We start from the raw sequence: 24315 nt of genomic DNA on the forward strand, positions 1-24315 counted from the left end.
GATTTGCAAATCGGAAGCAGAGGTGAGTGCATCTTCTTCTCCGTCAACGGTGTGGGGTGGTTTCTTTCCCGGTTCGATGCTGTTGCGGCTCCTTTTTGGTGGCTGAGAGGATTCGTGGTAGTGGCCTTGATTTGAGGACGCCAGTGGCCCGCCTGATTCTTCTCACGGCTCATCCGACACAACGGCGCTGCGGCAGCGGCGGAAGTCGACAGGAAAGAGGTGGGTTTTCGTTGTTTGTTTGGTTGTTAACTGTAGATCCTTAGCGATCTTAGATGGCTTTCGCGGGTTGTGGCTGTCGGGTGGATGTTTGAGCCTCCGTCCTCCGGCTGCCACCGTGATGTTGCTTCAACCGGACCGGATTGAGGGGGATTGTGCTCGGAGAACTTGGATTTCGCCAGATCTGGAGGTTTGAGGGATAGATCTGAGTGTGACGGATTGCTAGGTTGAGGATCTGTCATCGGCGCAGCCGGAGAGTCGGAGAACGGAGCTTCTGGGAGATTTGTAGCGGAGATGGTGACTCGTCGGAGAGAGATTGGCGGCGGAAACCGAACACTTCCACCAATGATCCCGATCCTACCACGTCGTCGCGAAGCCGTGAATCTTGTGTTCGCCAGTATTCTGCTCGAGGTCTCTACCTCCGGTGATTAACCAGGGTCCGATCTCATGTTCCGATGACGGCTAGAGTTTCCGATTTCTCCATTTTGTGAATGTTTTTGATTTGTAAAGCCCATGGCTTATCTGGGCTTGGGCCCATTTTTATTAAAAAAAAAAAAAAAAAAAAACTGTGTGTGGGTCGTTTACTAGTATTTAATATCTTCCAACCTAAACGACCAACCACTCAAGCATATGTTCATGTGCAACCATCATTTACATTGTCCAAACTTATGCTAAACAACTAAAAGCAGGATCAGATATCATCTAAAAAATTGTAACTTGTATTTTTTTTTTGTTGAAAGGAATTACGAAATTATATATCTAAATGGTTGTTAGAAATAAATTATGGGTTGATGAACATATTTTTTCACAGATTTTATATTTTATAACAACTAGTATGTGTAATACTTTTTTTTAGCAAAGTATATATAATACTTATGATAAAAAAATATAATAAATAAATAAATATTGTTTCATACTAAAAAAATTTCTAGATCCGCCGCTGATTGCACCATTCTAACTTTAGTGCGCCTAAATTCGATTCCAATTAGGAACAAAATCGATTTGCTTGTACCACTTAGACTTATGTTCATATGCTTAATTCGTGGTGAGTTTACAAGAAACTCCTGCCAAAGGTCTTGTTCACCTTGGGAGTAGTCGACTATCAGAGCAGTGCGTACAATGTTATCAATAAAGCATTTTCAAGGTCCCTAGCTCCTACTTTATGTTAAATTTAAGAGCCCTAAATTCCAAAAAAAAATGTCAGTGAGAAGCAAAAACAAAATGGGCTTTCGTTGACCACTACTATTAAAAAGAGAGAATAATGGGCCTGTTTTGGGCCTTTACCTAAGACTAAACGAGTTCTCGAAAGTACGCCGGAGACAATTTCGGATTCCTCCGTCTTCCTCCAGAACCTTTGAATTCTCACGACTAAGCAGAGAGAACACTACTTCCTCTAGAATTCAGATCAATTTCACGAACGATACACCACGATGGAGCAATCGGCTGCTCCACAACCTCTGCCGATGCCGTTACCTTATCTTTCAACCTCCGTTCAAGCTTCGAGAGATGACCTTCAATGTATCGGAACGATGGAGATCGTCCGGCCAAAACCAGTCGGTTTCCTCTGCGGCTCCATACCTGTTCTCGCCGATAACTCGTTTCCGGCTTCTTTTACTTCGGCGCTTCTACCTTCTCAGGAAACGTTCGTTACTTCTCCCACTTCTTCTTCTTCTTCATCATATAATTGTTCTACTTGCAATTTCCTTGAAGCTTTTTTTAATTTTAGTTGCAGCGTCACTGCTCCGAGGTACCAAATGCTTCCGATGGAGACAGATCTTAATCGGCCTCCTTTGTTGACTGATTTTCCGGAGAATGTTTTACCTCTCGCCGCCGTCAAGTCTAGGATCACCGGAGGTATGTTTTTTAGCTGATTAGCTTTCATAAGTCTTGAGTATTCAGTTTCTTCTGCAGCTAAGTTTGTGTAAGTGTTGGTGTTTTCATTTGACAGATATATCTAAGGAAGCTAATGTAATTGCTTCAAACCTTAGTAAGAAATGTGAAGCACTTGCTGTATTAGGTTTAGTGGAATACGGAGATGAGATAGATGTGATTGCTCCTGTTGATATTCTTAAGCAAATATTTAAGATACCTTACTCGAAAGCTCGCGTCTCCATAGCAGTTCAGCGGGTTGGACAGACTCTCGTCTTGAACCCTGGGTGCGTTCTTTGACTTATTTCGTTATTTCAATCGATGAGTAGGTCTTTATATGTTGATAATTTATCTTGTGTGATGTAGACCTGATGTTGAAGAGGGAGAGAAACTGATTAGGAGGCACAGCAATCAACCCAAATGTACTAAAAACGTTGATGAATCTTTGTTTCTTAACTTTGCTATGCATTCAGTAAGGATGGAGGCGTGTGATATTCCCCCGACGCATCGCCCACATACAGAGAAACATTCGAGTTCTTCTGCTCTCCCTGCTGGAGAGAACTCTCATGGGCTTCAACAGAATTTTGATAGTGCTCCAGATGACAGACTTGACAATCCTGCAGGGAGTAGTAAACAATCTAAACAGGATGGTTTCATTTGTGAAAAGAAGAAGAGCATAAAAAACAAGGCACGTGAGCCGGTAAGAAAGAATTCTCAAATCAGTGAAAAGATCAAGAAGTCTTCTGGAGACTCTGAAAAACACAGGAGAGGTGGGAACAATGAATTTTTAAGAGTTCTATTTTGGCAATTCCACAACTTCCGCATGCTTTTGGGTAGTGATCTGCTTCTGTTCAGCAATGAAAAATATTTGGCTGTAAGCTTGCACTTGTGGGATGTTAGCGAAAAGGTTATTGTTAAACTCTGTTTGAATCTTCTTTTTCATATTTTCGGCAGAATCTTTGTTAATTGTTCTCTTTTCACACAGGTTACACCTCTAACCTGGCTTGAAGCCTGGCTTGACAATGTAATGGCAAGTGTGCCCGAGTTAGCAATTTGCTATCATGAGAACGGTATTGTCCAAGGGTATGAGCTTTTGAAAACAGACGATATATTTCTACTAAAAGGTATCTCTGAGGATGGTACACCTGCCTTTCATCCTCATGTTGTTCAGCAAAACGGCCTTGCTATTTTAAGGTTTCTTCAATCAAATTGCAAAGAGGATCCTGGAGCTTATTGGGTAATGTTATAATGCTCTGCGAACTATTATATTGTTTGTCCGAATTATTTATGTTCATGTCATTGCTTACACTGGTTGATTTGGCTCTGTCCTTTTCAGCTCTACAAAAGCGCTGGTGAAGATGAACTTCAGCTCTTTGATCTTTCCATAATCTCAAAGAACCATTCTTCAAGCGTTCATAATGACAGCGCAAGCTCATTACCATCTTTGATTCACAGTGGAAGAAGTGACTCTATGTTTTCTTTAGGAAATCTTCTTTACCGTGTTGGTCATAGGCTTTCTTTGTCAGTGGTAAGGAGGCAGAGCATTAATATACATGAAACATCTATAAGAACTTAATTGCCGCTTTTCTGACACTTTGTATCTTTTGCAGGTGCCGAATGATAGGAACAAGTGCGCTAGGTTCCTCAGACAATGTTTAAATTGCTTGGATGCGCCTGATCATCGGGTATTGGTCTTTAAAAGATTTTCTTGATATCATTGAGCTGTTTTCTTTTAAAACCTTTGATGGGTACTCATTAGTGATAGTGTGATACCATTCTGGTAGGTTGTACGGGCATATGCACACGAGCAGTTTGCAAGGCTCATTTTGAATAATGACGAGGAATTTGATTTGAGTTTTGAGTCTAATGGTGTGCAACGTGAAGTCAAAATAACAGACCTAGAGGAGGAATCACTTGATCCTGTTACTATTGTTGACCATGAAAATGAGGCCGTGATTTTCTCAGAGGACAAGTTCACTGAAGATCACTCAGTTTCTAATATTGTGCCTGTGCCTTTACTGTCTGTTAGACCAAAGTTGGAAGAAAATTTGTCATCTTGCAAGGAACTCTTTCATTCAGATAGTCCAGATTCCCACGATACTGAAAGCTCTGTAGTGAACTCCAGTTCAGATACTAGTTTCGATCTTGGTACGGTATGCCAAACTACAACTAGTCCGATCTCATCGAAACTATCAGCAGTAAACCATGTTTCTCAAGCTATAAAGTCTCTGAGGTGGACAAGGCAACTACAATCTTCAGAACAGGATGATTCATTTCATGATATCGTACCTGATTTTTCCAAATGTGCATGTGGTGATCCTGATTGTATTGAGGTCTGTGATATCCGTAAGTGGCTTCCAACATCGAAACTAGACAGGAAATTGTGGAATCTTGTTCTGCTTCTCGGTGAATCATATCTGTCTCTAGGGGAAGCTTACAAAGAGGATGGACAGTTGCACCAAGCTTTACATACTGTGGAATTAGCTTGCTCGTTTTATGGATCAATGCCACAGAAGTTTGAGGAGACATTGTTTGTTTCCTCGATGAACAAGTCTCTTTCACTGCGGTCAAAATCGCATGCAAACTCAGGGCCATGTGACATCAGTGTTGGGGAACTATCATCAACACGCCTCTTCTGGGCTAAAGTATGGATGTTGGTTGGCGACATATATGTCCAGTTCCACATTCTTAAAGGTCAGGAGCTCTCCAGAAAAACAAAGGGGACATCAACCAATCATTTAAAAATGCCATCTGAAGTTGTAAAGGAAGTACAGCGCCTCAAGAAGAAGTTAACTGAGTATAGTCAAAATTGTGCCTCGTGTTCATTAGTAAATTGCAGCTGTAAAAGTGACAGAGCAAGCAGTGGAAGCAGCGCAAGTAGCAGCAATGGAAGTAGTGCTCGTACTGTGCCTCATAGCAGGAAGCACAATAGAAAATTACAGTCCAAGAATGTCGCCAGCAGGGTCTCACGAAATGTTGAAGATGAACGTGTTAATTTCAAAGTTGAGAACAAGAGCCGCAAAGAAGAAGAGACATCGGGGGAAACAAAAGAAGCTGTCCCTCTAGAGCAGAATGAATCCAACTCTAAGGAAACCCCAGGAGCAAAAAAGGGTGGAATATTCAAATATCTCAAGGGGTCTAAAACTGATGATGCAGAAAGCAATCTGTTGGCTGCCTTAAATTGTTATGAGGAAACTCGAAGAGCATTACATGAGCTTCCAAGCGGCTGTAATGAGTTGCAGTCTGTTCTTAGAAAGAAAGGGTGGGTATGTAATGAACTTGGTCGGAACCGTCTCTGTAGCAAAGAGCTCAACAAAGCTGAAGACGCCTTTGCTGATGCTATAGTGGCATTCAAGGAAGTTTGTGATCATACTAATGTTATACTAATCAACTGCAACTTGGGTCACGGGCGACGAGCTCTGGCTGAGGAAATGGTTCTAAAGATCGAAGCTCTCAAACTGCATCCTGCTTTTGAAAATGCTTACCAACAAGCTTTGGGGACTGCGAAACTTGAATACAGCAAGTCACTTAGGTATTACATGGCAGCAAAGACAGAACTCAGTGTGGCTACTGAAGAAGCTAGATTGGTTCCAGACAATCTGAAAGTTGAAGTTTACACACAGCTTGGCAATACATATCTCAGATTTGGAATGCTTTTAGCAAATGAAGATACAACCGCTGCAGCTCATGGACAGAAGAGCATCTTGGAAAAGACTCATGATTCGTCTTCTGATGGAAAATCCAGCGACTTGAGAAAACATGAAGTATTATCAGCTAGTGACGCTATACGAGAGGCATTGGCTCTATATGAATCTCTCGGGGAAATACGCAAACAAGAAGCCGCATACGCTTACCTTGAGTTAGCACGGTATCACAAAGATTGCTGCTTGGGATTTCTGAAGACTGAGCGTCAAGGAAGTCCTCTTAAACCCGAGACTAATGTCATTCAGAGAGCCAAACAATATGCTTTGTTGGCCGATAGGAATTGGCAGAAATCAATGGATTTTTATGGTCCTGAGAATCTTCCTTCCATGTTCCTGACAATCCTGATTGAGAGATCAGCTCTTTCCTTAAGCGTTTCAAATTTCTGGCAATTAAACGCTGTAAGTGCTTGATCCCCTCTAGGCTCTAGCTTGATTTGTTCTTTGTTTTTTCAAGGTCTGCTCCTAAACTTCTCTTGTTTTTATTTCAGATGCTTGAGTCAGCTTTGTCTCGCCTACTAGAAGGCCGTCACATCTCCAAAACATATGCGGAATCTTTAAGAACCGAGGACCCGGAGCTATACACCAAATTCATGGCCCAATTGCAGATGGTTCTAAAGCGAATGCTGGCCTTATCCTTACCAGCAGAAGGAGCAAACAAGTCTCAAACCTATGGAAGATCCGGAGACTCTGGAAAACTAAGGGAGCTATATAAAACATCACTCAAGTCAACAAATCTGAGCGACTTGAATGCAATGCATGCCTTGTGGACATCATCACCTTAGCTAAGTAATGTTCTCTTCTCTACTTCTGATTACAACATTGCTAACTTTAATATAAAGGATGTCTAACATTTTTCTATATTTTTCTGCATTTCTCAGATACAAACAAACAATACATTGGCGGTGATGCGATTTCGAAACCAACATCTCGGTCGTATTAAAATGGTAGCAGAGTTCAAGTGATGATCTTGTTAGTTAAAAAAAAAAAAAACGTGATAGTGTGAAACATAAAAGAGTGATATTTTAAGGTGGTAATCTTCATGTTCTTCGTAGGCAACACTTTTGTTCATATTTACTATTTAGTGATGTACCGTTCTTGGTGAAGTACTATAAACTTCAGTTTTTGGTATTTAATGAAAAATTATTTGTATATACACTATGACATAAATTTTCAAACGAATGTACTTTGTCCAACAATCATATGTCATAGCCTCATAGGTAATATTTAACGTGTAAAATATCTAATAAGAGTCTAATTTATTTATAACATCAAACATTATAAATAAAAACTATATAAAATTATATATTAAAAAAATAAAAATATTAAATTCTAAATAAGAATTAGACCAAAGATTTATTTAATTTATCAAATAACATATGAACATTTATACTATGTATACGGAAAAAACTTGAATAAATAGAAATACAATTTACTTCTGAATTAAAAAAAAAAAAAAAACTAAAACGAAGTCTATGATTTTAGAAGATTGAGGCGATCGTGTAGGCGTCGCTTGAGAGCTTAGCGTCTAGACGGAGCCTAGGAAACCACCTAGAGGACTTTTTAAAACACTGGTCACACGCTACATGATTTATCAAAATTATAATGGCGCCAATTTTAAAAAATCCATTTTTTTCCTTTTCTAACAAAATTTAAATGTTAATTTCTATGAGTTTATCTTGTTTTATTTTATTATTTTATTAATAACTATGATAAAAAAAATTAAAATATATTTTATAAAACAAACTAACTCTTTTTTTTTTTACTTTTTGTTTCCTCCCGAATTTTGTCAAATTAATCGATTATTTTTTACAGTGCCAATCTTTACTGCACCACTGTATATTTTTGCATATTTCTCTTTTTGATTTTGTTATATTTTTTATTTGTGTTATTTCCTATTTATATTACTCATTTTTTGTTTTTCATAGTTATTGCCTTGCTTTTTTGAAAGATATTTTTATTTAGTTAGGAATTGAAATTGATTGTAGATTAAAATCTCTCAATTTCATCAATTGTTTTTGCTTTCTTTTAAAACGCTAGTACTACTAAAACACATTGAAAATCTTATAATAATATGTCTTTTTTTTTGAAGATTAGGAATTGTGCAACTCATTTTTCTTTCATGTATTGTAAATAGTCGTTCATATTTCATTCTCTTTAAATAAATCTCAAATGAGGTAGAATCTACTTTATAATATTAACTCGCATGGTATCAAAAATAAAAGATTTTTGATCCATAGATTTATTTTATACCACTTTATAGCTTAAAGAGTTACGTTGGATCGAATATTTGATGCAACGAGATATTGAGAATATTTTCAAATATCATTATTATTATTTAATTATTTAGATTTATATTTTAATATTTATCTTATAAGCTTTCCAGGAAATTGTATTAACTTTATGGTTTTATGCTTTATTATAAATTTTATTTTTAGGTCTTCTATTGCATTGAGTTTTTATTGACCTAATTAATCGAAAGATTTAAAGAGGTTTTGATAAACTACTCTGAAGAGTATCCACAAACCCAAGAGCTTTTGTGAAAGTCATGAGAGGAAGACTCTCAAACCCTAGTTTTCAGGGATTGTCAGAATTGATGGATCTAGTTCAATTCTATCCCTACAATTCTGCTTCATTAGATGTGGATGGCTATTATGGATAACAAACAAATGTGCGAAGCACAAAAATTTACAAGATTTACGTATTCAAGGTTTTGAAAATAAAAACATTTTGATAAAAGTCATGGACGATTCATCTGAAACAACTCATCATTATTACGATTTTGTTCAATAAATCAATATTTTTATCGTTTTCAAGTTTTGTCCCGAGATGGCTTAAAAAAATTATTATTATTGAACTCGAGGAAGAAGATGATAAGGGTTTAATCTGACTTTTTGTGTTTTCTTTGTGATCTCAATATGTTTTTTTGTGATATACTTTTCGAGTACTATAGTTTGTACTGCAAGTTTGGTCATCATTGAATAAAAACGAAATTGAAAATAGTTTTCTACTCTTCATTTAACATCATCAACTAAATTTGACCATGAGAAAGAAAAAATATTAGGATTGTGAAGTTTAGTTCCTTGAGATTGCAAAAGATAGGAGTTTGATTAAGAAGGTGTAATTTTAGCATTCAAAAAATGAGAAAATGCATGTTATTTGACTCAAAGCGTAGACAAAGTTACATAATTATCGCTCTAAGTATTGAGATTAGTGGGAGATTTTGTTTTCAGAATAAAATAAGTACTTCAGAGAAAAGTATTAACTGAAATTAAAAAAAATATAACATAAAAGAGTACCTCTAATAGAGTTTAAACAATCCTAAGAGAAAATAATAATAAAAAAAATTCCAAGAGAGTTATGCTAGTTATATTATAAAGAATCGAGGGGAAAAAATTGTGTAAACAAAATACTTATATTTTATGAAAAAATGACCAAACATAGCATTGAGAGAATTTGTAAACTATACAATTGATAATCTTTTCTCTATGGTGAAGTAGAATTCTGTTTATACCTACATGTGATCATTTTATGTATTATCATGCTCATGTCCTAAAGTTTTATTATTGGATTCATTTCACGAAGAGCCGAGTGATTTACGCACGACACGCATAGTAATATTTCTATTTAACTTAAATTGAAAACCTGATTTATAGAGATACTACAATATATGAAGTTAAGAAATGTTCTCCTCTTGTCTTGTTTTAGGCTGAGATGTTGGAAATCTTTACAAACTGCTTTTGATTGTTGATGAACAATGGAAACTTTAAAGTTGTCCTAAAGAAAGATAAGAAGGAAAAAGAGACAATTGTTAAACCGGATTTGCAAGAGCATGAAAAATCTCTTGTGAAAGCTAAAAGATCTATTTTAGAGCTATTTAAAGATAGACTTAATAAAGAGATTAAATAAGGAGGAGACTTAAATCTTGATTGATGTAAAACCATTTTTATGCAACTATCTAGAGATTTTTTTCCTTTTGTTCTTCTTTCTTTTTGGCACTATATTGATCAAATAAAATAAACCCAATAATAAACTATATTCAGATGAGAATCCAAACAACCAATTTTTGTATATTCACTAAACCTCTTTATTCATTGTCCAGAATCTACATTTGTGCTTCTAAACTTAACCTCATTATTTTTACCAATTTCCAAATTTTGTGAGAAAAAGGAAGAGAGGAATGGCTAATATGGCATACATAAAAAAAAACATTAATATTTATTAGAAAATTTGTATATATTGAATGAAGCACAACCTATTTATTAAGATTATGATTTATTATGAATTTTATAATAGATGTAACGTCCCGAAAATTCAATTGAAATTTTTAAAACATTGCTTTAAATAAACAAATAAACTACATACTAAAAAAAAACATCTTGAAATAAAAAACCATTTGTTTATAAAACAAAAACATTGATAGCTAGTTCTAAACCTGAATCTCATGAAGCATAAAGAACCTTGATTATACTATTTCATAAATAGTATAACATGCCGAAATCAGACAACGTGAGAGATTGACTATCACAACCTAATTCCTCAATAAAATATGTTCATATACTGGTATTTAGTCTGATTTATCATATGATCAGATAAATATCAAAACAAACTTCCATCGGAGAATTTGTCAACAACAACCAGAAATAATATAATATAGGTTTTACCATGAAAATCTTAGAAAAATTAATTAGAATTTTCAATAGGTGACAAGTTATCCACATCATTTTAGCTACACCTCATTATCTTCTATTTAAGTTGTTCATTCATATAAACAAATATTATCACATATAAACCAATGTTCACTCATATAATTATCAATGCTTTCACATATAAGCCTACTTGTTCAGCTAAATAAGTCTAATTGTTTGGCTAGATACACCTAGTTAATCAGATTGATATGTAAGTCACATTTCTTGATATATATACATATAAACCTATTTGTATAAAAGATGTCACCACTCACATCTTGTATGAGCAATAAAGTATAAAACCTATGAAGTCGCTTTAAGACGATATGCGCAAAAGATGTTCGTCCATTTATTTATATTCAATAATTTATCTTTTAATTTTGGCATCATTGATTTGTTTGCGTCCTGTAGTTGAAAAAAAATCAATATATATTTATTTCACATGATTAAGCAAATGACTCTTTCGATTGAGAAAATAAAATCAATAAATATTTAATTTACATTATTATATTACGATCTCCACAACTACGTTATGTGACTTTACTTGTTTGTTCTAATATCGTTCTCGAATGGTTAGCGTAAGCCCGATCATCATTAGCAATTACCGTCATAATGTCAACATGACCAAAATAACTCTTGGCCATCAAGGAATAAATTATAAGGGAGACGACGATAATGGCTTTAACTCTATTAGAAATTAAACATTTCTCAATATCCCACCAAATCATAATGGGAACATATACATTAACCTCATGTTTCCAACAACGGCTCATATTACTCATCAAAAAGAAACAAATAGGGTTGAAACAGAGACTGATTCATGATTTGTGAGAGAGTTAAGTGAGAGAGAAGAGAAGAGAAAATACAAAACTTAATCATGATTTGAGATAGTTAAATGAAAGGCAATAGAAGAGAAAGCGAGTGAAAAGGTTGTATAGAAAATTTTATCACATCATCTATCCCCGTGAACTATCAACACGATCACACATTCTCAGTACCATCTATCCTTATCACTACAAAAAAGTCCACATTGATAGCACTAGACGATAGCGCATTTTCATGAACTGCTATAATAGATGAGTTCGTGATTTTTGTTACTTTTTAATAGCACCTGATAAATGCTAAGACCGAAAATCCTTAAGCGGGAAACAAAAATGACCTATTCCGCCAACACTTAGCAAAAATTATTCACTTAAGCGCCTATTGTCTTTTATTTTCCCTCTGTTGTCGCGAAACTTAACCAGTTAAGTCTACTGAGTTTACCTCTCAGATCTAAGAGTTCTACCGAATCCCAGTGAGTTCTGTCAAAAACAAAATCGATTCCAAACCTAGCCAAAACCACTGACCTTGTCGCCGGCCATAAAATCGTGCTCTTCCGCAGACACATTCTTCAGCGCCGCCGCCAGTGAGCTCAAATCGATTAATCCTTTATTCACTCTCACATATGGATTCTTCTCATCGTCTTCTCCGTCGTGCATCTCTCCTCCTTCGTTGACACTTGCATCTCCAGCTCTTCATTTCACCTTCACATCTTCTACTTCGTCTTTTCCTTTTCTTGCTTCCTTTGTTTCTTTCTATCTCTCTCTCTCTCTCTCTCTGTCTCTCTCTCTCTCTCTCTCTCTCTCTCTCTCTCTCTCTCTCTCTCTCTCTCTCTCTCTCTCTCTCTCGCTTCCTCCGTCACTTTTACTTATCATTACCCTAATTTTGCAAGGGGTATCAATTGAAATTGAAAAGTTGGTCAAAAACTCTAATTATCCCCTTCGTTCTCAGTTCTTTCAATCTTCAATTTCATAAAACCCTAATTTTTAACCTGTTTGTTTTTGGGATATTGGATTTGTCTAGGTTTTGGAATTGGTTGGAAACGCAGCGAGGGATAACAAGAAGACTAGGTTGGTGCCACGTCACATTAATCTTGCGGTGTGGAACGATGATGAGCCGAGCAAGTTGCAAAGGTTTGATTTTAGCCTAATTTTGTTAAGAGGAAATTCAAACCTTTTTGGAGATTTGTGTTCTACCTCATGGAGAAGGTATTGTAATAAACCTTAGGGGTTCTGTTTTTAGAGTTCTTTGTGCACACAATGTGTTCGACGATTTGACTGTGAGACGGAAACCAAGAATATTAAAGTAACTGACAATGTCAACGAGAATGTTAAAGTAACTAACTTGGATTTGGTTCAATATTCGCTAAGGAAGAATGTTGGTGGCTGAGAGATGGAGATTCAACAGAGGAAAAGCCAGGTTCATGCATTTAGTCATTTTGATTGTTTCGTGATTTGTCTTTCTTAGTGTGACAATCTCTTTAAGACTCTATGTAAAAAAAAAAAAAAAAAAAAAAAAAAAAAAAGAAAAAAGAAAATGTCTTTTTCAATTGTGAAAAAGGTTATGACGTATAGGCTATGAAACTCTTTCAATGTTCTTCTTTTAATTCAGGCTATCCATGGTAAAAAAAGTCCTACAAGATGGAACTTGGAGTAAAGATATGTATACTCTTGAACTCTAATGACAAAGAAGTCGGAAACATAAGCTTTAAGTTGATGATGATACACATGATTATAGGGAATATAGATAAAGTTTTATCATTATGCTTAAATATGTAAGTACTTGATTTGGGTTTTATGATTATCACCAAAGTTTTATCATTATGCTAAATTTTGTAAAATTTTAATTATCTATAAATTGACTTTCATCGGTGATAAACAAGAGTGCTAATTGTTTTATAGTGTTCAATGTGATATTTTGCAAAGGATCAAAAGGTGACCAGAGACCAGTAAATTAGATGACCTTGACCTAACACGAGACGAGCTACACAAGAAAGAGATTCTCAAGAAACTCATGTCTGAGGTAAACTTTGCATCCTCCTATAGCATCTCTATCTTCAATTCTTATCACATTGTTGTCTTATCTAAGAATGTGAGGCTATAAAGTAGGAAACATGGAACACTAAGATACATCATACATGTGATGTGACTAAGATTATTCAGCATTTTTGATGTATTGCTTGATTAGCTGTTGATTGTCTTCACTTATGTAATGAGCTTTGGTGTTTTGTTCAGTTGGAGACCTTAATCATCTCATTTCTGCAACCCTGATAGATGCAGTTCTTGGAGACCTTAATCAACTTGAGCATAGGGAGAGGAACAGGAGGAAGCTAGTTAGGCTTCAAGAAGTTCGTCTCTTTCCTTCACCTCTTAAAGTTGCTTGCTTTTACTATTTTAAGCTAGCTGGCCTCAAGAAGTTTGTCTCTATCTTTGTTAGTTTTATTTTGTTTTAATACTTGGCAGCACTTACGATATTAGTATAGGATTTGTATTGGTATGATGTTATAGTATAGGATTTGTATTGGTATGATGTTATGTAAGACTTGTTTTGGTTAGTGTAATATTTATATTATGTATGTTGATGATATATGAAATATAAAATTTATATATATCCAATTTAATAAAATCTATAAAACAGGGTAAAATATAAAAATTATATAAATCAAAATAGCTAAATAGCAAAATAAAAGTGGTACGATATAATATAGAAAAATAGCGAAGTAAAAGTGTTATAAAAAATATAAAGTAGCACTAAACATGTGCTTTAAGAAAGTATATTAAAGCATGTGATTAATGCTATAATAGAATGACATATCATAACATACGGAAATAACGCTATCGTATGTAGATATTTCTTTCTTGCTATTGATGACATATAATAGCTCTTCTTTCTTGCTAACAATGTAGATATTTCTTGTAGTGTAGAACTATCAACAATGTCTGATATTTTCCACATCATCTAACATTGTGACTTTCAATCATTTGATTTCACATCATGCTCTTTTTTAGATATTTTACTACCGTACATTTTCATCGATAAATGAAGAAAGAACTTTATTTACTAATCTTTATAGAATAGATTTAACACAGGATCACAACAAAAGTACTAAATAATATAAAGACATCAAAAGTAAGGGAAATGTACTCACCATTACCAATTAAGTTCATTTTTTTTTTATCAAATAAACTCAAAACACTCACAATCATTACTTAAAAAACAACATCCTCTCAATTAAATGATCTAATAAGAACAAAAAGTACTCAAAATCAAACTTCAAAATTAAAATAAAAACTAACTATATATTTATTAGATTGTCGTAACTTAAGCAAATAACGAATTTGAAAAATATCAAATAAAAAAGAAAAACTTAGCCTCCAACATGTGCATATATATGGCTATGATATATAAGATTAATTGAATTATTCTTAAGCATACAAATCCGTATTGATAATTGAAACAATTATATCATAATATTATAAACTAAAACGAACACACTATTACAAAAAAGAATTTTTTATCAATAAATCAAATTTTAGATAACAACATAATTTCAAACAAATTTTATTAATTTTATTTTGTTACAATGAGACTGATGAGATTCTTTTATTGTTGCTGAAAAAGTTATTTAGTTTTTTCAATAAAAAAATGATTTGTAAATGTATCCAAACGTTTCAAATCACAAAGATTAGTAACTTACATACAGAGGTGCGACAATTAGAGTGTTAAATATATTTGAATTATAAAATATGAAAGAAAAACATAAGAAAAATCAAAAAAATTGTACATGATATTATTTGAAAAACAAAATTCCATATTAATATCGCAGTCTCAATATTGCATTCTATTATATGATTACATCATTCAAAAAAATTGTTTTATTTTTTGGCGTAAAAAATCTATATATAATCAAAAGTATCATTTTCAACCAACAAATAGAACATGTTCAAAAAATGGTGAATGATATTCGTTTTAATCCATTATCGAAAACTGTAAGATTAAAAATACAAATTTATTTGTTCTAGTTTGCAGAATATACATATAATTCAAAATATTGTAGCAATTTTTAATGTCTTGATGTGAGCAAAAAATAAAAATTGGAGTATTTAAATATTCTTAGTATCATTCTTCTAAACAACTTATCACTTGATTGTGATTTGTTATGTGTGCACGAAGTTAAAAAGAATTTTGTTTCATCAACTGAGTCATTATTACTATAATTTCTCAACAAATTTTTTATCATAGTATCTTTATACATAACATCTAGGGAATCTATACGCGGTGACCACAAAGGACTCGTAATTAACTGACAGGATTATCCACTATTTGGCCGGCGTCTGTAGCAAAATAATGACCAATGAACCCCTACCCTCCTATCAATTAATAAGAGAGATATATGAGAGAATAATAGATGTGTGTCAGAACCGAGATATCATATCTCTCCCAAAGATTTGATTTTCGAGAATTCTTTGGGAATAGTTGTTCTATTAATGAGAATGGTGCAAAATGGAAGGGTCGTATTTTTTGCTTTCTATATCAACTGCTTTTTATTTTTTTCTCAGTGTTCGCAATTTTTTTTCCCGTCTCTCTCCGAGTTTCCTTTTTTTTTTCTCCGATATTGATATCGATTCTTCGATTGAGTTGCGGCTTGTTACGATTAGTTCGTCCAAGTAAGTATCTCAATTAAACCTTGTTTTTGGTCAATGTTTTCGGATCTATGTCGCTTTTTTTGTTCTTAATTTTTTTTTTCTTTTTTTTTCTGGGTTTTGTAAATGGTAGATCTTGACCTTCCTCATCGTCTAATCGCTACTGGTGAAGAACCCCTTGGAGAGAGGACCAATGTGTACAACAAGATGAAAACTCTTAGAGGCATCATCGACTCGTTTGAGGAATCCAAAATCGAGTTTATCAAAGATACACCTCTCGGGGGTTTATAGGATTTACTAAACAAACCTGCTTGGTCCGCCAGTTTCGGTCTTTTTCTGATTGGTCGTCAGTTGGACATCGCAAAAGCAAACGAGATCTAGGTGGTTTATGCTGGAACGCCTGTTCGATTCTCTTCTGCGTGAGAATTTCAGAAATTTATGTCTTATCGCTCTAACGTTTTTATTATCCTTCAATGCAATTTTATTTGATCTCTCTCGTCCTAAACAAACACTAAGTAATAAATGTGTTACCTCTATAACTTGTTGTTTACAGACTAATTCATTTGTTTTTGTTATCCTATTTTTTTTACTTGTTCCCTTTTTGGAATGGTTCATGTTTACCTATATTCATGTTCAACATAAATAAGTAATAAATATGTTTCTTAACTTTAATCAAAACTTTTTCAGAACCTAACATTTGTTCTGACTTCATCCCTTATTCAATTTAATATAAGTAATTAATGGGTTACTTCGTTAACACGGTCCTTTTTGTACAAGGTTCTCTCTCCAAATAAACTAACTCATATATGTAATTAATTAGTTATGTCGGTAACTCGTTCATTAACTCTATTAATTTATCGTCGTTATCGTATATTTTTGAATTTGATGTATATATATATATATCGCCCCAAACAAACCCATCGAGTTATTAAATGGATTACCTCCATAACGTATTTATTACCGTAATATACAGTCGTCTTCCTTACCGTCTTCCTTTCACTTGATCCCCTTATCTAATTAATGTTTACCTCTCCACATAATCAAACATTTATCGTTAATATATGTTTTACCTCTATTACTTGTTAATAAATTTGTGGTATGTTTTATCTCCATAACTTGGGACATTTTTCAAATTAATGTTTTTTTAGTCAGCAACAAACAAATTTTAAAAATTTATGTGTTATCGCTCTAACGTCTTTTTTAACTTTCAATGCAATTTTAATTGATCTATCTCATCCTAAACAAACACTTAAGTAATAAATGTGTTACCTCTATAAACTGTTGTTTCATGTTTTCCTATATTCATGTTCAACACAAAAGTAATAAATATGTTATCTCTCTAACATGTTTCTTAACTTTAATCAAAACTTTTCCAGAGCCTATCATTTGTTCTGCTTCATCCCTTATTCAATATAATATAAGTAATAAATGGGTTACTTTGATAACACTTTCCTTTTTGTACAAGGTTATCTCTCGAAATAAACTAACATATATGTAATTAATTGGGTATTTCGGTAGCTTGTTCATTAACCCCATCGAGTTATTAAATTGATTACCTCCATAACATATTTATTACTACGATATACAGTCGTATCCCTTACCGTCTTCCTTTCAATTGATCCCCTTATCAAATTAAGGTTTACCTCTCCACATAATCAAACATTTAGTTAATATATATTTTACCTCTATCAATTGTTAATAAATCTGGTATCTCTCTAATAATTGTATGTTTATATAACGGCTAAACAAACACATATAGTTAATAAATGTGTTATCCCCTTTTTAATTAATGTTAACCTACCTCCATAAACAAACATATATCGTTAATATATGTGTAATCATTTTCTTTTCGTAAAATCTTTTGTTTCTCCATAACGCCGGCGCAATCTTTCGTTATTTTTGCCCCAGAAATATCGCGAGCATTTAATGCTCAGATTTTCCCAAAACTCGTATTCTCTCAGATATAGGGGTGATTTGGTCTTTTTCAAAATTGCAGAAGAGAGAGAGAATTAAATACGTAATTATGCTTCGCAGATCATACAATATCAATTATTCTATGGTTTTATATTTCGTTCACCCTAACATGTATGATAAAGTGACATTGATTCATCTAATCATCACATCTCTTTATCTAAAGATTGTGATTTTACCTTCTCAATAAGCATGAAATAAACTAATCTTCTTTACTTACATGAAATATTTAGTGAAAAATTATTTTGTTCAACACGTATCTAAAATTTTAACTTCTCATGCGTCCCGTATTCTAACTTAAAAATTTGAATAGTTAGGAATATATGTGATTTATGGTGATGTGTGTTGATCAACTATTAGATTGTTTGTGTTTCTAACATTTTTTAGTGTTTAATTTCTTAGTTATATATTGCTGCATATTATTTTTATTTATTTTTGAATAAAATGTGGATAATATTGTTAATGCTGAAATGTTCATTTCTTTCATACTTATTTGAAATTTTAGCTTCTTCTACTCATTCCAACTTAAAAATCTTTCAATCGTAAATTCATCATACTCATCATATTTAAGCAAATAGAAACATAAACTATATATATATATATACTCGTTCTTGTTCTCTTTAATGAACCATTTTGGCTTGTTCACTTAATAAACCAAACTTTCTCAAATCTCAAACTCAAACCTGAAACTTTCACAGCATGAGTTATGAACCTGTTTCTTCACCCATCTGCAACTCTTCTTCAATTATGAAACTTTGACCCCTTCACCGATAACCAACAACATCTTAGACAACTTATGAAATTGCAATAATTTATTTGTTACTTTTCTATCCTCACTAAGTTTCTCTGTTTTTCCTTTTGCAGCGTTGCAACAAGTGTGCTCTAGGACATAGAGAACAAGTGTGATCCTTGTTTTTTCTCATGCAATATTATGCGTTTCCTACAAAAATATAATTTTTTTGGACCTGTGATGATCATCGCCATCGGAAACTTCAAAAACTTTAAAGAAGGAGACGACGAGATTCTATATTTAACCGGCGTGGAGATGAATTACGTGAAGCCCCTCAAGATTCAGAAAAAAAACGATAAGCGAGAAGAGTGACAAGAGGATCTTAGTTAGGATGACAGAGTGGATCTTTAGGAATCCTGTCCTAAGTAATATCCTCCTCGTAACTGGCGATGGAGGATTTGCGGATGCATTGAAATGAATTGGGAACGTTTGGTTACAATATGCTTTTAGCCCACCCGGGTTGGAGAAGTTCTTCACATAAGTTGGAGTTTGTGTCAACAACGATATGGGCTTGGTCAACCCTAGCAGCGGGAGGATTGCCAACCATATACCATCAGACTCTTCACCACCAAATGCGCGCACGAGATAGATATGCTAATGGACCCGTCAGCCGAGTCTTGGAAACCATTAACCAATTGGAAGCAAAAGGTATTATGGCGTCTGTCGCTAATATCTCGACTTTGATCCAACAGAACCATCCCGGAGCTCGTATTAATTTGAGAGAGTCGCTAAACATTGCGGTCAAAATTAGTAGAGTCACAAAGAATAACAGTGAGGAGGAGGGTACACCGCTTTTCTATGTTACTCGAAGGGGGGCACAAATCGATAGTTTCATAGATACTTCTGCTCTTGCTGAATCAAAAGCTTATCAAAAAGCAGCTACTACCTCTTCTATCCACAATATGAGGTATTTGAACCAACTCAAAATACTTGTAGATAATTTATCGAGTCTAAATACTTAGATAATTTATTAGGACAACCCACGGTTTATGCCCGGAAGGGTTTTAGTTCATTGTGGTACGATAGTGATCAAACGAATGTCAGTTGAAACATTTTATTTTATAATCTATTAGTTTTTTTTCCGAAATTGTGACTATATGCTTGATTTAGATTACAATCATATATATGTTTCTTTAAATATGTTCTCAAGAGAAAATATTATATATATATATATATATATATATATATATATATATATTATAAGATGTAAAAGAACTATTTTTATAAAATATATTTTTCTACAAAACACTAAAATATATAATTAAATAAATTAGAACTAAAATATATGAGATTTAAATGGTCTAAACCAATCACTATGTACTTAGTACCACAAGTTAAGTACAACATTCTGTGGTAGAAGATTTAAACATCAGAAGAAGAGCATTCGTTTCTTATAATTCAAATAAACACAAGTATTGTCGTTGTTCTTAGAGAAACTCCTAAAAATGGCCCTAAAACAAGTTTTATTGACAATAATAGCACACACTCCATAAACTTCCAAAAATAGCACTAGTTAACTTACTATTAGTGTTTTTGTTCTAAAAATTTTATCACTAGCTTTTTTTTTTCAATAATACCACAACTTTTATATAAAAGCTATTCAACAAAATAAATTAGAAATAAATTTAATATATTATATTTGGGTTCTCTATTTCTAATTTAGGGTATATATTTCCACCATTTAAAAGATATTTTGATTCATTTTAATATTAGTTTATGGTATGATATTTGGGTTCCCTATTTCCAATTTAGGGTATATATTTTCACCATTTAAAAGAGATTTTTATTTTAATATTAGTTTGTGGTATTATATTTGGGTTCTCTATTTCCAAATTAGGGTATATATTTCCACTATTTAAAAACAATTTTGATTCAATTTAATATTAGATTAGTGTTTGCTCTCTTTTTTATTTTCTATCTTATATTTTCATTAAGTTTAATTGAAGTTTATGGTGCTATTTGTGGAACTTTTCAAATGAGGTGCTATTTTTGGAAAAAACAACTTTTTTGGGGCTATTTGTGTCAATCTCCCTTGTTCTTATTCATATTGATGACATTATCAATTTATCATTTCGGATGATAACAAGAAAGGTATTCAAAATACAAAATCTTTACTTATAACTACCTTTATATTAATTTTAAAGTGAGCTGAAATATTTTTTCGCATAAAATTAAATATTTTCTGAAGAAGAACTAGTTTTTTCACAATAAATACACATTTTTCTTCTTAATGAAATATAAAAGTTTGGAGTCAACCCAGCAAAAGATCATATTAAAAAAAAAAAGTTGTTGTAACGAAATTACTATGACGACGGCTTTACTACTCTAGTTTAACAGGAGAAATAATATTTGGGGAAATTTGGGAAGAGAAATCATATTTGGAGATGTTGATCCAAATCATTTTTCGATGAGCATTTATACTTCATCCTCGTTGAAGGTGATAGATGGATCGGATGCCGGCCATCCAAGTTGTGGGATATCTGGATAATAATCAATTAAAATAATGTGTTTAAGTGTACATAAGATTTACTTCTTTATTTTTTATTTTTTTCCAAGATTACTCACCAATAAAGTTTTAATCCATATGGGTTGTCCGTATATATACTATCTTCCGGTTAGTAAAAAGTGTAATGTTTTTTAATTCTTATTATGTATTAAATATTGTTTACTAATACAATATAGTAATGTACCTCATTATCCAAGAGATTAGTTCTCAAATTCTCGGTCGATCTGTAAGTTTTTTTACAACTTTTTTTTGTTATTTTTTAATAACATTTTATCTTTCTTTTTTTTAATCATAGACACTCCTTATGAAAAGAACGGTATTTATAGTCGAAGAAATCGCGGATGCACCGTATTTGACCGATGTGCTTTTCTATTTCATTCGGGAGGATACTCTCTTCCTCTCTTCATATGAAAAAATATTGAAAAAGCTAAGAAATGAGTTATTCATAAATAATTATACTTCCATTAATAGTTTTTATAAACTATAAACAAGACATAATACTTTTGTTGATAAAATTGGAAAGATATCAAAATTAAAAATCTATAAAAAAAACTTCAAACTGAATATATTCATTTATATATTTAAATAATGTTTTTGAAACAACCTTATTTAATTAACATTTTCATAAGTTTATTTATTTATTTGAAAAAAATCAGCACAAATTCAGCAGTTACCATTTAACTTCTCAATTATTCAGCCAGAAATCACAAATAAATTCAGCCGGTTTCAGCAATTTAGCAAGATTCAGGCGGATTCAGCAGTTACCATTTACACCCTAAATAATAAAGACATCAAAAGTAAGAGAATTGTACTCAACATTACCAAGTAAACTTTTTTTTTCGCCAAATACCAAATAAACTCAAAACACTCACAATTAATACTAAAAAAAACAAAAAGTACTCAAAGTCACACTTCGGAAGAAAGAAACACTCACTATAGATTTATTATATTTTCATAACTTACACCAAATAAATGTATTCAAAATACAAATCTTTACGTAAAAGTACCTTTAATGTTAATTATTTAGGTGAGCTAGAATTTTTTTTTTGCATACAAATATATAATTCTGATAAGAAACTATTTGTATCACAATAAATACACACTTTATCTTCTTAATGAAAGATAAAAGTGTGTAGTCAAACCAGCAAAGCTCATATCAAAGACAACAACAAAAATTGTTGCAACGATAAATCTAAAGGAGACTTTTTAGTTAAACTTATTTATCTCACAATTACTCATCATGACTTACATTTTTTTATGATGAACCATGTAAGTCAATTTATGCAAACTCTAACCATTTATTACTAGAATATGGTGGAACGGATCATTAAATATTTGAAGAAAAATGTAGGCAAAATAATATGCAGAAAAATGACCAAAGGAGGTATTTAGCTATTGTAGTGTTCATTAGACAAAAGACAAAACATACATAAAATCAACTGTAAGGTTAACTCTCAGTCACTCATCTCTGTAATTAGAATCCCGATAAACGCAACAAACATTAGTTTTGTAGCCTAACTCGTCAATCCGTTAATTTGTTTTGTTAAAACAAATAAAATGTGCTTAAATTGGCTCTTTTTTTCAACAACTTTAATTGGCTTAAACCGTAAAAGTTTGTGATTCAAATAAAATGTTAACAAAAGTTGGTGATTTAAAGCGTACATGGGAAAATTAGTGTTTAGTTAAACCAAATTTGAAAGTCAGTTATTATAATATATATATATATATATATATATATATATATATATATATATATATATATATATATATATAACTATATGAAGATTATATTTTTGTAATTGTTCTCTGGTTTAAATTATACATATTTTTAGTAATCTATATCCTCTAAACAACTACTCTTCTTCTCTTCTTATATATTTACTTGCAATTCTCCATCTCATTCATTTTATTTCTTTAACTACCATTATTCTATTTATTTTTTTCTCATCTATTTTAATTCATCATATGCAACATATTTTAAAAAAATAATTTCCAGTTAGATCATATGTCTATAGACTATAGTTGACCATTGCCGCAATATAATATAAAAAACCTCAAATAATAGATATTTTTACTACAATTTTAATCTTTTATTTCTAGCAAATTTAGTGGAAAGAGTATGAAAAAATGATATGTGTAATCTAATAACTAAATATACCAAAAATTTCTTCGCGATCGTATGGGTTATGTTCAAATTAACTAATATAATAATTTTTTGGTATTCAATAACTTATTTTAGTTTGAATTAATTTAAATTTGAATGGTTGCTCAGTAAAAAATAGACCAAAATAAAATAAAAAGGTAACTATAGTATGTGATAAATAAAATGCTAAATTCCATACTAAAATATAAAAAATATATGAAATCGATGATATGGAATACAAGGGAAATTTGATTTTGAATGATGAAAAATAGACGAAACCAAAACATAAAATTCTTTCAAAAATGAAACCTACGATCGAAATCGACCTTCCTAGATATAATTTTACTTTTAGGTCATGAATAGCATTATGGCGATAACGTTAATCTCTCAGGTTTCAATATATGTTCTTAAATTTCCCTAATGATATTGTTTCCCTTATATTAAATCAAACAGAGTATACTTTAGGCATGGCTTACTATTTTCTTATGTATGTAACAGTTTATTGGACCATAATAAAATTAGGAAATAGTTACTCAGATGTTATAGAAAAATATGAATATTACTAGAATATCATACATTTTTAAAAAAATTACTCATATATTTTGAGCACTTGTGTAATTACAATTAACACCCTTGATTAGTTTTTTAATTAATATTATTTAATTCGTTTTTTAATTAAGAAATGAATAAAAAAATGATTATCCACATCATTAATCTACGTCATTTCCCTAATCCACGTCATTAACTGAAAATGAAAATAATTAAAACTCTTCAGTTATCCCTCTGTTATACTGTTCATTCGTGTACGGAAAAAAAACTCTCTCTCTCTCTCTCTCTCTCTCTCTCTCTCTCTCTCTCTCTCTCTCTCTCTCTCTCTCTCTCTCTCTCTCTCTCTCACTCTCTCTCTCTCTCTCTCTCTCTCTCTCTCTCTCTAATCCCGATTTTCGGAAATTTCTACAGATCTAGGCT

General features: G+C 32.4%; 1 protein-coding gene and 3 long non-coding RNA genes across 7 annotated transcripts; all 4 read left to right on the forward strand.

Moving 5' to 3' along the window:
* The first annotated feature begins 1496 nt into the window (after positions 1–1496).
* LOC9329950 lies at positions 1497–6982 on the forward strand. Of its 2 annotated transcripts, none has more exons than XM_021012114.1 (10): positions 1497–1858; positions 1949–2070; positions 2165–2372; positions 2452–2992; positions 3071–3322; positions 3422–3613; positions 3696–3770; positions 3870–6188; positions 6278–6575; positions 6668–6982. In XM_021012114.1, the coding sequence occupies exons 1-9, from the start codon at positions 1647–1649 to the stop codon at positions 6569–6571; spliced, it is 4215 nt and encodes a 1404-aa protein (XP_020867773.1). In that variant the 5' UTR covers positions 1497–1646; the 3' UTR covers positions 6572–6575; positions 6668–6982. The 2 variants fall into 2 exon arrangements, with proteins under 2 accessions (XP_020867773.1, XP_020867772.1); XM_021012113.1 differs by having other exon boundaries at positions 1498–1858; positions 1943–2070.
* Positions 6983–12098: 5116 nt separating this feature from the next.
* On the forward strand, positions 12099–12742 carry LOC110225225. Of its 2 annotated transcripts, none has more exons than XR_002329629.1 (3): positions 12099–12207; positions 12317–12426; positions 12536–12742. It is a non-coding gene; the product is annotated as an uncharacterized LOC110225225 (long non-coding RNA). The 2 variants fall into 2 exon arrangements; XR_002329630.1 differs by having other exon boundaries at positions 12100–12207; positions 12317–12501; positions 12668–12730.
* A 216-nt stretch (positions 12743–12958) lies between these two features.
* On the forward strand, positions 12959–13877 carry LOC110225158. Of its 2 annotated transcripts, XR_002329568.1 has the most exons (3): positions 12959–13067; positions 13195–13315; positions 13528–13877. It is a non-coding gene; the product is annotated as an uncharacterized LOC110225158 (long non-coding RNA). The 2 variants fall into 2 exon arrangements; XR_002329567.1 differs by lacking the exon at positions 12959–13067 and having other exon boundaries at positions 13074–13315.
* A 1684-nt stretch (positions 13878–15561) lies between these two features.
* LOC110225281 lies at positions 15562–16472 on the forward strand. Its single transcript, XR_002329667.1, has 2 exons — positions 15562–15960; positions 16070–16472. It is a non-coding gene; the product is annotated as an uncharacterized LOC110225281 (long non-coding RNA).
* The last annotated feature ends 7843 nt before the right edge of the window (positions 16473–24315 follow it).

This window comes from Arabidopsis lyrata (genome assembly GCF_000004255.2).
Source record: "Arabidopsis lyrata subsp. lyrata unplaced genomic scaffold ARALYscaffold_1, whole genome shotgun sequence".
NCBI classification, from domain to species: domain Eukaryota; kingdom Viridiplantae; phylum Streptophyta; class Magnoliopsida; order Brassicales; family Brassicaceae; genus Arabidopsis; species Arabidopsis lyrata.

Bases quoted from the DNA above. Each gene is read 5' to 3' on its own strand.
- LOC9329950 (XM_021012113.1), top strand. From the start codon at position 1,647: ATGGAGCAATCGGCTGCTCCACAACCTCTGCCGATGCCGTTACCTTAT. The intron at 2,373-2,451 runs GTGCGTTCTTTG...TGTGTGATGTAG, and splicing joins ACTCTCGTCTTGAACCCTGG to ACCTGATGTTGAAGAGGGAG. The intron at 3,614-3,695 runs GTAAGGAGGCAG...TATCTTTTGCAG, and splicing joins ATAGGCTTTCTTTGTCAGTG to GTGCCGAATGATAGGAACAA.